General features: G+C 48.5%; 1 protein-coding gene across 1 annotated transcript in view; it reads left to right on the top strand.

The window, feature by feature from the left end:
- The window catches only part of TRANK1 (tetratricopeptide repeat and ankyrin repeat containing 1), a 65,741-nt gene extending 54,717 nt beyond the window's left edge, over nt 1-11,024 (top strand). The window contains exons 21-24 of the mRNA XM_007462697.1: nt 2,439-2,584; nt 5,680-8,726; nt 9,799-9,897; nt 10,924-11,024. Of these exons, the coding sequence (XP_007462759.1) occupies nt 2,439-2,584; nt 5,680-8,726; nt 9,799-9,897; nt 10,924-11,024 (3,393 nt within the window). The remainder of the gene's footprint in view (nt 1-2,438; nt 2,585-5,679; nt 8,727-9,798; nt 9,898-10,923) is intronic.
- Nucleotides 11,025-16,678: the final 5,654 nt, after the last annotated feature.

Genomic DNA, 16,678 nt, shown 5'->3' with positions numbered 1-16,678 from the left:
CTGAGATTTATTAGAGAGTCTGGCATATGCATTTTGTTTTGTTCCATTTTGATTCTGTTTTCTCTTTGGATGTCAGGTGCAGCCAGTCGAGTTAGGAAATGAAATATTCAACAAATAGGTAGCCCCCCCGCTGCCCCCCGCAGTGTGTACGAGGCACTGTGGGCGCGTGGCAACCAACAGGCAGCAGAGCAGGGGCCTCTGCCTTTGTAGTTTTCCTTTCTAGCATGGGAGAGAGGTGACAGAGCCAATAGTACAGAAGATATCAGCGGGGATGAGGGCTGGGGGAGGGGAGAGAGGGTGTTTGCTGTTTTAGGTGCAGGCGGGGTCAGGGAGCTGACTTCTGCAGGGAGACCACGAGAACAGCTGCCTCCGGAGGACATGGCAGATAAAAGCCCCCAAGGTGGGAGCCTATGGGCGAGTTTGAAAAACAGCAAGGAAGCCAGTTTGGCCAAAGCAGAGTGAGTGGGGTCGAACTGGTAAAATGAGCCAGAGAATGTGGCAGGAACAAATCAGGTAGGACCTTGTGGTCCATGGTAGGGACTGGATTTGTTCCGGGGTGAGGGGGAGCCAGTGGAAGGTTTTGATTGGAGGGGTGACATGAAACGAATTATTGGGATGCTCTGTGGAGAGCTCTGTAGGCAGCAAAAGTAGAAGCGGAAAGGCCAGTTAGGAGGGGTGAACAGTGGCTTAGGCTGAGATGCTACGGCTTGGATTGCCTCCGTGGTGGTAGAGGGGCTGGGAAGGGGTCCTGTCTGGGAAATGTTGGGAGAGCCAAGCCAACGCGATTAACTGATAAGCTGGGCAGGAAACTTGAGAGGAAGAGGAGTGGAATATACTCTTCTGTTCACGTAAACCCACCATCGTTTCGTATTCTTCATCCTCTTCCTCCTCATGGCCATTTCCATTCTCTTCTCATTGGCTGCCATTCCAATGCAGTTAATATATGTCCCCATCCACGTGCATAACCGAAGAATAAATAGTATTGTATTCTCTGTACATATTTGTTTTAAGCTTATCTAAATAGCATCTTGTTCCGTTTGCTACTTTTTCCACCCTCTGCTATGGTGTTAAGATCCAGCCAGGTGTGTGACCACTGTTCGTATTCCAGAATGGGCATCCACTGCGTTTGACTTACCCATTTCCCTAGTGGTGAACATCCAAGTCGCCACCAACTCCCAGCTGCCACACATAAGTATTATGACACAGCGCATCCCCTTCCAGTGCTGTGAACTGCTAGGAGTGGTTTTGCTGACCCCAGGGGGTGCATGTGTTTAATTTCACCAAGTGAAAGTTGAAAGCCACTTTGCTTTCCAGAGCAGCTGTACCACTCCGTGCATGAGGGGTCCTTGTGCCCCATATCCATGACCACGTTCAGAGGGTTCTGATTTTCTAATTTTTGCAGACCTCATGGATGTTTCTCACTGTGGCTTTAATTTACATTTTCTCTGGTTATTAGCAAGGTTGAGCGTCTTCATTTATTTGTTAGTCATTTAAGTTCCCCCCACTGCAAACTGCCAGTTCATACCCTTTGCCTAGTTTTCTGGAAAGTCTTTTTCTTGTGTTTGCAGGAATCCATTTTATGTTCTAGACCTGCCCACTCTAGTACAGTAGCCAGTGGCCGCATGTGGCAATTTATATTAACATTAATTAAATGAAATCAAAAATACAGTTCCTCAGTTACACTATCCACACATTTCCTGTGCTCACTGTTCCCACGTGGCTAGTGGCTACCATATTGGATAGATAGATACAGAACATTTCCATCTTCACAGAAGTCTCTGTCTGACAGTGCTGGGCTAGACGTTAATGTTTGTCTTCTCTATGTTAACTTTATTTGATGTGCTCTTTGTTGAACAGTTTTGATGTATAGCTGACCCTTGAACAGCGCGGGTATTGGGGCACTGACCCTTCGTGCAGCTGAAAATCCACATATAACTTATAGTTGTCCCTCCATATCCGAGGTTCATACCAGGAATTCAACCAACTGCAGACCATGTCACACTGTAGTATTTATTATCGAAAAAAATCCTTGCCTAAGTGGACCCACGCAGGTCAAACCTGTGTTGTTCAAGGATCAACTGTAATCAAGTCCGTCAGTTTCTCCCCCAAAGTTCATGTGTTTTGAGTTTTGTTGAAGACTTTCTTTACCTCAAGGTCACAAAGATATTCTCATACATTATCCTCCAATAGCTTTCTCATTTAGACCTTTAACCCATCTGGAGCTTCCATTTGTGTATGGTGTGAGGTTGGGATTTCACTTTATTTTTCTCCCTATAAAGCAGTAGTTTTCCTAAATTACCTATGTTTTAGTTTTTTTCACTAGATTCTTATAAGTCACAGACATAGGAACATCCTCTTTATTATTCATGGTGTTGGTTTACTTTTAAGATGAAAAGTTATATTACAAATACTCTGAGTAAAATTTTACTCTGTCCTAGATAAGAGATGCCGCCTCCTTCTATAAGCGAAGCCAGTGCTACAAAGATGCTTTCAGATGCTTTGAGCAGATTCAGGAATTTGATCTAGCCCTCAAAATGTACTGCCAAGAGGAACTTTTTGAAGAAGCTGCTGTGGCAGTGGAAAAGTAAGTGGTTTTATTCTCTTCCTTTCTCCCCCACATCCCCCCAAGCCCTGCCCTCCTGTTGCTCCTTGAGTAGGTGTTGTCTTGCTCTTCTGAAGTGACTTGACCATGTCACCCTCCTTCCACTTGGGTGGTGGCCTCCGTGCTGAGTCAAGAACTCCTTGAATACAGCGTCATGAGGAGAGGGGGCAGAAGAAGATGAAGGATGCGTTACGAGTGTCTATAACATGCCCAGCAATTTCGTGCTTAATGATAGTTCTGTCCTCTCCACCTTTACCTGCTGAGTTGACAGTTTCACTGATGTGTGGATGCATAGAGGTCAGAGCACTGGTGGGCGGTCAGGATTCTGCTTCATCGTGATTTACTGGCAGATGCCCAGCCAGGCCCTGATACATATGTGTATGATATGTATGATATGTATATACACATGCCCTCAGTTGTAGGACACACAAGTTTCATACATGGCCCGGTAGAGCCTCCTTGAGCCTTCAGCCTAACTGATGTTCCAAAGGTGAAGTGCAGACGGGTGGGGTTAATGGATGACAAGGAACCTAGAAACAGCATGTGGTTGATGCCTGTCGGAGGTCTTCCTGGTGGAGTGTAAAAGCTAGAATTGTAGAGTCTGCTGTTCTGTATTTCTGCTCAACAGCTCCTGGAAGAGTAGGCTGTGGCTTAGTTCTGTATTTTCTTTGCTTTCTACCAAATTATACATGTGACAAAATGAACATGATTGACCAGGTGTTCGAAGTTTATATTAAAGTTAGCATTTATTAAAGTATATCATATATTTTTAAAAAGCACGTAATTTTCACAAAGTAAATACACTTGTGTAACCAACACCTAGGTAAAGAAATCGAGTTTTATTTTTGGAAATGGAAAAGAAGGTGTCTAGTGCCAAGGTTGGTAGTTGAGCATATTCCTTTATCCAGGTCTTCGGTTCCATTATGTGGAAGATATACAAAGTGTGTATGTATTAGTCAGCTCAGGCTGCCATAATGAAATGCCATAGATCAGGTGGCTTAAACAACATAAATTTATTTTCTCACAGTTTTGGAGGTTAGAAGTCCACGATCAAGGCTCCAGTCAATTGGATTACTGGTGGGAGCTCTCTTCCTGGCTTGCAGACAGCTGCCTTCTTGTTGTGTCCTCACGTGGACTTCCCCTGGTGTTTAAGCATGGAGGGAGAGAGAGATTGTGGGTGACAGAGAGCTCCCTCTCTGGTGTCTCTTCTTTTTTTGTTTTTTCTTTTCTTTTTTCTTGTTTGGCCACATTGCGCGGCTTGTGAGATCTTAGTTCCCCGACCAGGGATTGAACCCAGGCCTCGGCAGTGAAAGCACAGAGTCCTAACCACTGGACCACCAGGGAATTCCCTGGTGTCTCTTATTAGGACACTAATCCTATTAGATCAAGGCTCCACCCTTATGGCCTCATTTAACCTTAATTACTCCCTTAGAGGCCTCACCTCCAAATACAACCACACTGAGGGTTAGGGCTTCAACATATGAATTTTAGGGGACAAAACTGTCATCCATAACAGGGTGCCCCCTGTGACATTGATTGGGTGCTGTGTACGCTGAGTAATCAACCAGACCAATTCCCTTGTGAGGCCATATGACAAAACCACCTGAGAGGGTTTTATTGTACTTTCAATTATTTAGTTAATCTGTTCTCACTTTTCCAGGAGAGCATTGAATAATCATAGATTTTCCCCAGAAACATTTTTTGGGGGTCTCTCATTATTTTGTTTATCTTTATCAGCTTTCCTGAGGTATTCAACTGACTCTTTTTAATGATATGTTGAGTTGAGATCTAATGTCGTCAGTATTAATTGGAGCCTCACACTTGATTTTTCTGAGTGTCTTTTGAATGCTCTACATACTGTATGTAGAATTCAATTGCTAACTGGCCTGACTCAAAATGTAATGAGGACATTTTAGATTTGAGAAGAAAATACCTAAGAAAATTTTCTCAGTTTAAGATTTTTTTTTTTTCCTTTGGCCACGCCGCGTGACATGAGGAATCTTAGTTCTCTGACCAGGGATCCAATCCAGGCCCCCTGCAGTGGAAGCATGGAGTCTTAACCACTGCACCACCAGGGAGGTCCCGAAAAATTTTTAAACTTGCTGTAAATACCCCACTACTCCATCAGCCGAAGCTCCCAAGAGAGGCTAATCCTCAGTTACACCCCTTCACAGAGGGCCTGTTATACGAAGGGATCTGATATTTGTGGGATGACCCTGGGGCAGCAGGAGGTCCCTGGGCACCTCTCTGGTTGTGAGGAAATGTGTTTTGTCTCCTGTGAGAGTTCAAAAGTAAGCATGTTTCATTGGATTGGCCCAATGCCTTGAAAATTCGTATGTGGGGTATACTCACTTTGATCAGCAGAGTCAAGAGGAGCTTGACTTTGGGGACTTCGGGGCTTCATTCATCTCACACTAACTCAACCGCATACATTCCTGGCAAAAGAGAAAAATCACAGGTTGGTTAATAAGAGGAAGATTGATGTAATGGCTGGTGTGTCTGCAGCCCCCATCTCCACTCTTTCTCATTAATCAGGTATCAGGCTCAACAGGGTTGCGTACCCAAAGAGATTAGCAAGCTTTTATGCAAGTTTAAGGGGTTTTTTTCAAGGATGATTTTGGCTATGCATAATTTCTGCCTTACAGATTGACTTTCCAGCGTAATTGTTACTTGCCTAGGTTGCAACTCCACTATATTTCTTTTTTTTTCTTTTTTGTTTAAAGAAAAACTTTTTGGTTTTGTTTTTATATATTTTTTGGCTTTTGGGAGGGGTTTGTTCTTTTGTGTGTGTGTTTCTTTTTTGTTTTGTTTTTTTTTTTAGTATTTTTTCTTTTTCTGCAACTGCACTATATTTCATTCATTAAGCGTACTATTGCTTGGTTCCTTCGAGGAATAAAGAATTAATTTTATCAGTGTAAAATGAAACCTTGATAAAGATGCTGGATAACTTTAGGTCCTATTCTGCAGGTCCTATCTACAAGTGGTCATTTTATGATGAGTTGTTCTGTGCTGCATTTTGTAAAGTTTCTGTTGGGTGATACTGAGTTGACATTGGTGTTGTCTGTCTGTCATTGCAGGTATGAAGAAATGCTAAGGGCCAAGACCCATCCCATTTCCAAGCTCTCCTATTCAGCCAGCCAGTTTTACTTGGAAGCTGCAGCCAAGTACCTGAGCACGAATAAGATAAAGGAGATGATGGCTATGCTCTCAAAGCTCGACACGGAAGACCAGCTGGTGTTCCTGAAGTCTCGGAAGCGGCTTGCAGAGGCTGCCGACCTGCTCAACAGGGAAGGTCGGAGGGAAGAGGCCGCCCTGCTGATGAAGCAACATGGCTGCCTCTTAGAGGCTGCCAGGCTCACCGCCGACAAGGACTTCCAGGCCTCATGTCTGCTGGCGGCCGCCCGCCTCAACGTGGCCAGGGATTCCGACAGCGACCATACCAAGGCCATCCTCAGAGAAGCCCTGGACCTCTGCCATCAGACCAATCAGGCGTCCGGCATCGCCGAGGCCCACTTCCTGCAGGGGGTGATCCTGAGAGACTTTCCAAAGCTCAAGGACGCCTTCCGGAGGTTTGACACCCTCAACCACTCGGCAGGGGCAGTGGAGGCGCTCTACGAAGCCACCAGCCGCTGTGAGGCCCAGCCCGAGGATGTCCTGGCCCTGGCTCCGGCGGGCCTGGAGGTCCTTCTCAGTCTGGTCAGGGCCCTCAAAAGAGTGACCAACAACGCCGAGAAGGAGATGGTCAAGTCTTGCTTTGAGTTTTTTGGGATTTCGCAGGTGGATGCCAAGTACTGCCAGATAGCTCAAAACAACCCCGGACCCATATCAAGAATCATTTCTGACCTGGATTTGAACTTGAGAGAGAAGAAAACGAAAGAGCATTTCTCGATAATGACGGACCAGGTGAAATTAGCCTTAAACAAACACCTTCTGAGCAGGCTGTGTCAGATCACACGGAACCTGCTTGGGAAGACCTACCTGGGCGTCTGCACGAGGTTTATCGTGGGCTTAAAATGCGAGGATGGACACTGTAAAGATTTCCACAGGCCTTTGCGGCGTCATGAGGCCAAGTGTTTGGTTCAGACAAAAATACACCTGGTGGCGATCAACGGATTGCTTTTGGAAGCCAAAAAAGTATTCCCTAAAGTCTTAGCTGAAGAACTTGAAGAAATCGATTATATTTTGTCTCCGGATAAATATGGCCTTTGCAAATCCCTGCTGAATGTCCTCTTCCCTAAGCATTTCCATCAGAGAGTATTGTCAGAAAACCCCATGGCATGCAAAGAAGTCCTGAAACCACATTACAGATCCTTCCGGTCCTACAGGTCTGCCCTGAAAGAGTACATCCATGTCCTATTTCAAAACGAAAGGGCTCGAAGCCGCCGGGAGTCCACAGACCTGTGGCTGAGCGCCATGCAGGCTTTCCTTCTCTCTTCTAGCTACCCTGATGAGCTTGAAAAGCTGCTCCACCAGGAGGAGGACCAGTACAACCGGGAACTCAAAGCCCTCCAGGCTGAAAAAGAGGAAAGGGGCAGGGGGAGAGGCAGCATGATGAAAGGAATAGAAGGGAAGTTTGGCATGCTGACACCCAACAAGGATGATGAGAGCGTGGAGAAGACCCACCTGTGCTTCATCCGGCTGCTGGAGGATTCCATCCACCAGTTCTACGTGTGCAGGAACCCAGGAGACTACAAGAGGCGCTTTTTCCGTTTCATGAACGTCCTTGTCAAGAGGTGCAAAGAGCCACTCATCCCCAGCATTGGGAACACGGTGGCCCTGCTGGAGTTCCAGTTCATCCACTGCGGGGCGGTCCTGGCCCGCCTCTGGAAGAACACCGTCCTGTGCCTCCCTAAGAGCTACATCGCACTGTTGCACTACTGGGAGTTCCTGTTCAGCAAGAAGGACCGGGAGCCTGGGGATGTGTTCGCCATCATTCAGGAATACAGACCCAAGGACGTGACCAGAGCCATTCAGGATTTCCGGTTCCACCTGTCCTACCTCGTCAAGGTGCTCTGCGGCCGCGAGAACGAGAACTTCAATGTCCTGCTCGATGCCTTCAGTGAAATTGACTACGTGGTGTCCGGGGAGGCGGAGCGGACCCTGGTGCTGTGCTTGGTGATGCTTGTGAACACTGAGGGGGTGCTGCAGCCGTCATGCAAGCCTCTTCTGTCAAGCCACTTCCAGGAGATCGAGGCCAGGCTGCAGCTGATGAGCATGGACTTCCCAGGCCAGGTCCCCGAGAGGCTCCTCAGAGCGGTGAAGCGGGTGCAGCTGGCAGTCAACGTGAAGTCTGTGGTGGAGGCGCTGCAGGACCTGCTCTTGGAACGGGATGAAGAGTACCTGATGGACTGCCACTGGCAGTGGGACAGCGGGCACACCAAAGGGACCATGGTCCGAGGCCTCTACCACGAGGAGGTCAGACTGAACCTGTTCTCTGAGGACCCCATAGGCTACTTTGCCGAACCCGAGTGCGAGGTAGGTCAGGACGAAATGGAGGAGCTGGCCTTAGAAGACCGGGACCACCTCCTTGCCACCATCCTATCGCAGAAGCAGCGGAAGGCCTCCATCCAGCGGAAGCTGCGGAGGGCGTACCTGGTGGTGTCCCTGTGCATCAGCTGGAGGAGGAGGGTGGGGGCCCAGGCCGAGCACTTCAGCGGGGAGGGCAGGGAACCCGGGTCTGGGAGCTTCAAAAAGGCCGACGTGGACAGGACCCAGTGTGACCTGTGTGGGGTGAAGTTCACCCGTGGGCCCGAGAACTATTTCGGCCCTGATCAGGCATTTGAGGGAGCGGCTCCTGAGGCTGTGGCCCTTTCCGGGGCCGAGCTGGAAGACGAGCAAGGTCGGGAGAGGAGCAGTGAGTCTTACGAGCAGCACATCCACCTGCAAAGCCACCAGAGGCAGCAAGCGGCCTACCAGAAGTACTCAGACTTTTTCCACAAGAAGGTGGACCCGGCTATTGATGAAGGCAAGCTGGTGGTGCAGGACATGGAGCAGAACGTGTGGGTCCGCAGCCACCTGGGCTCCAAAGAGCACAGCCACGTGTTGCAGAGGAAGGTCCAGGAGAACATCAAGAAGGTCTCGGACGTGGTGGAGGACCTCTACAGGCGGAAGGCCTGGGCTGGCGGTAAGGGCCCTCAGAAGTGGGGCGCAGATGGTGTCAGAACCTGGGCTTTGAGAACACATGTCCGACTCCAGTCCTTTGTAGTGATGTCTGACCTGGGGATGATGGAATCTTGGCATTAGCAGAAATACAAGTGAGGACCATGCGTTCTCCAATTAGAGCAAAGCCCCACTGTTTGGACCACCCCTCCCACAGTTAACAATGTGTCATCATCTTGGGTCAGGATGGTTTCCCCTGGCACAATAGACAAGAGAAATGTTTGCTAACCAATTCTATGTAGAGCATAGAGGGAATGTTTCAAGTCTTGAGGAAACTTTTTTTTTTTTTGCGGTACGCGGGCCTCTCACTGTTGTGGCCTCTCCCGTTGCGGAGCACAGGCTCCGGACGCGCAGGCTCAGCGGCCATGGCTCACGGGCTAGCCGCTCCGCGGCATGTGGGATCCCCCTGGACCGGGGCACAAACCCGCGTCCCCTGCATCGGCAGGCGGACTCTCAACCACTGCGCCACCAAGGGAGCCCTTGAGGAAACTCTTTAAACGTCCCCTGATTGATTCATTCAGTGATTGTTTCTTGAGCACCTACTATGTGCTGAACCCTTGACTAAGATCTAGAGGTACGTAGCTGATCTCTTCCTTTTAGGAGGGTCCTCACACCATACCCAGTGTGAGCTTTTAATAAGAATTCTTATGTGGTCTGCGAATCAGATTTCCTCTGACATCCTTATTAGCTACATCTTAGCAATGCTGAGTGGAAGTTACATATAAAATCAGTGAAATTGCATATTTTTAAATCATTCTAGAATTCAGACACTCTGGTTTAAGATAACAACAGTTTGAACAAAAGCTTCCTCGAAAGGCTTGCTACTGGCAGTGTCTCCAGACGGGCAGGACTGGTAATCAGGCTGGCATCTACTTGTGTTTTCCGCTCCTGGTGGCAGACAGTGGCCTTATGCTGCCCCTCTCCACAGGGGAAGCAGAGACGAGCTCCCAGGAGCTGGGGACTTTGGCTCTAGTACTGAGTGTCCTGGTCCCTACAGCCGCCCTTTCACTCAGAGCTCCCGTTCTTTGGTTCCCTAGCGGAGGAGGTCATGGCTCACCTGGTCAACGTCCTGATCCTGTCCGTCAGGGATGCGCGGGAGTGGCTGAGGAAAACAGAGCTGCACTTGAAGGAAGAAGGTGAGGAGTCCTTCACCCCAGGGTGAGGCTCTGGGTCTTGTGGTCCTTGACTCTGCTGGCTCCCAGGTCAGTCTGAAGTAGGGCCGCCTGTGATGTGAGCAGTCACCGCCCCCAGTGACTCAGGTCAATAGTGATAGAGTGGCTGGGTTCCCCCATCTGACTGTGAGGGCTGTTATTCAGGGCTTGTGCCAGTTGCTTTTCCAAAAACGTTTGCCACTCATGAGCTGTTATCAGTGATGCTCTGTCACTACTCCCATGGTGGGCAAAGTGATGCAAAGCCATCCCTAGATAAATGTTTGTCTGTGCAAACCATTCATATAAGTCCATGAATATGTACTGAGTGTCTAGAATGTATCAGTACTGTTCTGGGCTTGGGGATATAAAACAAATTTGTGAACAAAACACATAAAATCATTGGGGAAACTTGCATACATCTTCCTTCAGAGGGTTTAAGGCTGGTGTATAGTGAGTTGGGTTTCTTTCCCGACAGTCAGACTTATCTTGCCGAGTTCTGTTTGATCTGGAAAGTCTCCCCCTCTTGGGGAGACCTTATTTCTTCTTCCTCCCAGTATCTCACCTGCCCCAGATTGCCCTTCTGTGAGTCCTCATAATCCAGAGGCTACTGGAAAATCCAGACCCCCAAGCTGGGGAAAACTGGAAAGGACTTGACACAAATGTCTGTGCCAATAAAAAATCTTTAGATTATAGTCACTTCTGGCACTATAATTTTTGTGATTGTTTTAAACAGGAGAATATAACTGGGATACCAACTCAAGGCTGTGGTTGATTTTAGGCTTTGTTTGACAAATTTTTCATTTAAAGGGCCTCTAAAATAAGGCCAGAGGAACTAGCCTGTAAAAGAACATTCTGGAGAAGGGTGTTTACTTTGGCTCTGGCTGTTTTTTTTTTTTCTTTAAAACGACGATTACAGAGACACCAGGTTTTACTAGGATGTTATATGTTGCAGTAGAGTGAAAAAGATCACCATTCTGCACTTCATTTCTGTTTTTTTTGCTTTTTAAACAGGTATCGTTCAAGAAAATGATTACGAAAATGAAGTGGAAGACTTTGGTGAGCTCCGTCCCAGAAGGCGTTTTCGGAAATGTGCAAAGCAGAGAAAGTGGTAACGTCCACCTGGCTGCTGCTTCCTAAACCTTCAGGACGTTCCATCCTGACTTAGAATCCCGAGTGCTGGGGCAGATGAGGAGAAGAATATACATTAGCGTAAGAAGTGGCGGGAGGGCTCTAACAATGCCTTTGCTTTTCATTCTTGTTGTTTCTCTCTCTGTGGTGGCTCAGGGCCTGACTGCTCCCTCAGAGCAGGGGCCTCTCAAGTGTTCTCCAAGTTCAAGTCCAGCAGTACTGGGTCCCCCTAAAAGAGGCTCAGGCGAGAGGAGTCATAGCTGGAGGGAACATTGGGATCCTCCCCCCGAGGCCCCCGGGGGGGCCTGGCTCATCATCACCATGACACTGGTCAGTAAGTAGCAGGGACATCCCTCACCTCTGAGTTGCCACTGCCCTGGCCCGGGAACACTGCCCCCGGATCCTCTCATCTCTGTTCATGCTGCTGGCCACCCCCGACCCCAGGCCACACTCTGGTCATCTCTGAGCCCCCCTGTGGCTTCATTCCTTCTGTGATATATGTTAGCCTTTTCTCTCGGTGGCAATGTTTCTGCCTGCCTTCCCCCCATTTTTTGAGACCATCCTCAGCTGCCCCGTGCAAGTCGCGATTAGACTACCTCGGAACGTAGTCAAGAATTCCCCATTGTCTTCTGGGCAGCCAGCCTCAAGACCAGCCCCCTAGAATGAAAGGCTGGGGGATGTTGCCGGGAGTTCCCAGCCTGTCTCTCCAAGGTTGTCCCAACTCTACCTTGGCTCTGGTGCAGACGTCCAAACAGTGTTTTGTATGTAGCCCTCTACGTCTGGTTTCCTTGGGTCTCCCTGGCCAGTTAGCTGTCCTAGCTTAGCTTGACATTCCGATGAGTTTTCCCCCACTGAGCTCTCCACGGGAGTACCAGGACCTGCAGAGCTAGAGGTTGGGGACAGGTAGACAGAGGAGAAGCCAGCCTTGTGGTGCACATCCAGTAGGATTTGGCCATGAATCACTGCCCTGTGGCCAGCAGGTCTGGGAAGAAGGGGCCGTGGGCCTGGTTGCAGGAGGCCGTTGCTGCCCACTGAGCCTTCGGCATGTCCCTTTCTGGAAGCTCTTCCGCCTCTCTCATGGTCACTTCCCTCCCTGTCCCCCACCCTTCAGCCTGGCCTGATGCCAAAGGTCAGGCTCACATTGGTCCGTCGCTGTTTCATCGTCACCACAGAACCAGCCGTGCCGCTGCTGCTTTGGCTACTCTTTGTTTTTTTCTTCATTGTCTTTCCAAATGACTCTGTTTCCTTGAAATGTATGGTATCTAATTTTTATTAGTTTATAGTTCTAATTTTTATTCCAGGTGTTTTTATAAACCTGCCAGGAAAACAAAACACAATCAAATCTTGCTGTATTATCACATTTTTATAAAGTTAAATCATTTCTCTTGCATTTCTCTCCACTTGTTTATTTCTCATCTCTACTTAGAGAGTAAAGGGGTAAATCGTGGAGCAGGTTCTTTCTGGTCAGCTGGTGGACAGAAGCTTGCCGTGTCTTCTGAAACTGAGAAATCCAGGGGCCCACAGCTGCAGCTGACTGCACCATCTCTTGAGGGCCTGCCTGTGTAAATTCTTTCCCTTTGGGTGTTTCCAAGCAGGCAGGGTGTGGACTGGAAGGGGTTTTGTCCGTGCCCCATAACAAGAACATTTCCGTTGGAGACGGGAGACCTGGAATTGAATCCTGGTCCTGCCCCAAGGAGCTGTATAGCCTGGGACAAGTCAGACCCGGTCCACACTCCCTGAGGGCTAGAATGTGGCACCACCCCCGAGGGACTGGGGATCTGGTGTGGCAGGTTTGGGGCACAATATTTAATAACAACACAGCATTGTGCCTCTTGTGCTGGTCATTTCTCCTCACGCATCTGTCTCCTTCAGGGTTTTTGCAAGATGGGAATCTGGCATTCATGGGTTCTCCAGCCATGACACCATCTTAATCTCAATGCCTAACCTCTCTCTCTCTCTCTCTCTCTCTCTCTCTCTCTCTCCTCTCTCGCTCACTCTCTCTCTCTCGCTCACTCTCACACACACACACACACACACACACACACACACACACACACACACACACACACTCACTCACTCACTCACTCACTCACTCACTCACTCACTCACTCACTCACTCACTTCTCCCTGGCCATCTCCAGCAGGCTGACTCACGGTCTGAGTTGCCTGCAGTGTGTTCCCAGATCGATACCATATAGTTGCCAGAAATCCACCCCTGGGTCATCCTTAAGTTCCTGATCCAGAGGATGGGTAAATCAACACAGCAGGTAATATTGCTCTCCCTCTGCCACAAGTATCTTTCCTCAGCCCTGAGACTGTCTTTGTCCAATCCTGTCCCTCTAAACGTGCTTCGGAGATTCTGCCTGTAGAGAGTGCAAGGCAGGTGGGGACACCAGGAGCCATCTCCCCACCCAGCAGCCCCCTGTAGCAGCCGAGAGGTTGAACGTCCATGGGGGGGGGGTCTCCCTGTTGAACTTGACAGACCCGCCCACCTTACCACAGCAGAGACAGCAGGTCTGGCAGCAGCAGTATAGAGCTGAGCCTCACTCCCACCCGCCGCCCAGAAAAACTTGTCTCCTCGCCTGCTAAGGGGGAGGGAAAGCCATCAGCCAGGTACTGGGTGTTCTTTAGGTGGGTTGTTGTTGACAACTGCCTCCCGGTTCTGCAGAATCCTAACTGTACTCAGAATCCTATGTTCTCTGCTTAAGACACAGCATCTCACCCTCCTCAGTGGTGATGTGACCTGAGCATCTGATAGGACCTTGTGGGGGGATGGGCTGCACTAAAAGGAGAACTGTCATCACGGGATCTTGGAAGTGAGCCATTAAGATTGAAATTTGGCTTCTTTTACTGGCCATGGGCGTTCAGAGACATTATTTAAAATCTCTGAGCCCATTTAGGCATTTATAAAATGGAAATAATGACACAAGCTTGGAGCTTGCGTGTAATTACATTATCTTCCCTCCTCCCCTGCCTCCCTTCCCTAGTGGGACCAAGAATGCAAAAAAGATTCCAGGCAACTATTTCCGGGGCAGGGAGGGGTGGTCATGAAGGATGATGAGCTCTGGGGACAGAGCTGGGTCAGCTTTGTGATGCCTGGGTGGAGGTGGGGACATTTCTGAAAGGGCTTTGTTCCCAGGGGCCTAACCTTTTTAGAGACTGAGACTATTTTTAGCCCAAGTTTTTGTGATTCTGCAGGACAGCTGTTTCAGGCAAGTATGTCGGCCACCCTGTGGTATTTGGAGTCATTTTAAGGTTAGGGAGTGGGATAGGGGAAGAGAATGAGAATAACTCCCGAGACGTTTCCTTTGTGGCTACTCTAGAGCGTCTGGAGGGGCCGAGCAGGTGAACACCCTTTTTTTGTTTGGCTGCGCCACACAGCATACAGGAATCTTAGTTCCCCGACCAGGGATAGAACCTGTGTCCACTGCAGTGGAAGCAGAGTCTTAACCACTGGACCTCCAGGGAAGTCCCCAGATAAACATCCCTTTTTTACTCTTCAAGTTGAGAGTCAATGTCTGCCCACTTTTCCATTTTTCTGCCATTCCGTGCCAAAATGAAATCAGGATGGAGAAAAGATGGGCGACACCCGCCCTGATGAGGCTGTAGGATGTGGGCTTACCCATGGCAGCGGGAACGAAACCAGGACGGCCTTCCTGGTCGCCATGCCGACAGTATCTGTTAAGTTTGGAAACGGACTCAACTTTTGACCCAGCATTCCTACATTTTGTTTTTTAATTGCTATCATTTTTAATTGTGGTAAAATACACACAACACGCAATTTACTGTCTTCATCTTTCAGTGTCAAATACATTCACACTGTTGTGCCCACCATCACCATCCATCTCCAGAACTTTCTTACTTTGCAAAACTGAAACTGTACCCATTGCACAACAACTCCCCACTTCCCCTCCACCCAGCCTCTGGCACCCTCCATTCCACTGTCTGTGTCTATGATTTTGACTATTCTAGGGACCTCAGGCAAGTGGAATCATACAGTATTCGTCCTTTTGTGACTGGCTTATTTCACTCAACATAATGTCTTCAAGGTCCATCCATGTTGTAGCATATTGCAGAATTTCCTTCCCTTTTAAGGCTGAATAATATTCCATTGTATTTTTACTTTCAGGGGTTTTTTTTTTTTTTTTTTTTTTTTGGCCATGACTCATGGCCTGCAGAACCTTAGTTCCCGGACCAGGGATCGAACCCATGCCCCCAGCAGTGGAAGCACAGAGCACTAATCACTGGACTGCCAGGGAATTCCCTAGGAATTTCTATTGGCGAAACATTCCTACAAGTGCCCAAATAAATGTCCACTTCTGGAGCTTCAGGAGAGCACAAAATTGCAGACAACTCAAGTATTCAGCTGGGGTGTGGCTGAACATTGTGAATATGGGTCAGGTTTTAGAAAGATGGAAATGTGCTGGCATGGAAATGTGGCGAAGGTCAGTTGCTCCCTGAAAACTCAAGCTATGAAGAGGAGGCTCTGTGGTTCAATCCACTTGTGTAAAACAAATAAAAATTTAATTCCAAATTGTTGTTGATGGTGATCTTGAGTACTCTGTAAGACGCGGGATTTTAAAAATAGTTTGGAGTCTACGTGTGGTCACAAAAAACAAAGATATTTATGGAGATCAAAACGGAGAGGTGCAGGAGGGCAAATGTTTGTTGCTCAAAGAGGCAGAGAAGAACATGCCCCCCATTGACTCAGGTGCTTACAAAGCGATATTAAGAGGTGATGATAATCCAGTAGGAAAGGATGCTCTTCAAGACACCCCTTGAGGCCTCACAGATCGACTCTGTCCTATGCTTCTCATCCAACTGATCCCCGTCCAACTGGTGTGCATCTGCAGCCAGCAGTAAATAAGAGGGCACCTCAGCTTCTAAGGTTGTCCATCAGTTACACCTTGAACTTTATCACCTGACCCTGCTATGTCCTATTCTTAGTAATCTTGATTCAAGGATACTCCCCGAGAACATCCTTGCCCTTGTGTCTCCCAAATGATGGCACCTTCCTGCTGCCTTCCCTGGCTTCTTTCCTAAGCTCTAAGGACACACCTAGCTGTGGGGCTTGAGACAGAGCAAACAGCAACAAGAACAGCTGTCGTTTAGTAAGTGAGTACTTCAGTGGTGGCTTATACAGGTACCACCCTAGTGAGTACTCACAGCAACCCCATGAGGGAGATGTCATGATCACACCCATCAGAGATGAGAACTGAGGCTGTAAGAGCTCCATCTAGCCCTGTCCCTCAGGACTCCCCTGTCCAGCACTAGCCCGTGGGGATCACAGATAAGTTTGTTTGAACTGTACACAGATAAAAAGGGTAGAAGTTTTCTTGAAATAAAAACAGTTTTCTTCCATCTTCTATTCCACCAATTTCCTCCTCCCTTTAGTTTTCCTTCATGCAGATGTCGTCGTGTTTCCAATTTTCTGGGGTCCTTTGACCATTCTGACTGCTGATCTTCCAGGTGCTAATTTGGCATCGGTAGGGGGAGCATCTGGTTTTTGTCACTGCTCACAAAGTCCCTTTCCCTGGGTGAGAGCTTCAGGGCTTCTTTCCCACCATGTCTTTGGTTTCATCGGCCCAGGAGTGGGACCCCGGGGCCAGTACAGGGCTCAGCCATATCCAAGGGAGGG

Source organism: Lipotes vexillifer, unplaced genomic scaffold (genome assembly GCF_000442215.2).
Source record: "Lipotes vexillifer unplaced genomic scaffold, Lipotes_vexillifer_v1.1 scaffold539, whole genome shotgun sequence".
NCBI lineage: Eukaryota > Metazoa > Chordata > Mammalia > Artiodactyla > Lipotidae > Lipotes > Lipotes vexillifer.
Note: the sequence above shows the minus strand (reverse complement) of the source record. Positions and strands in the feature narration are given on the sequence as shown.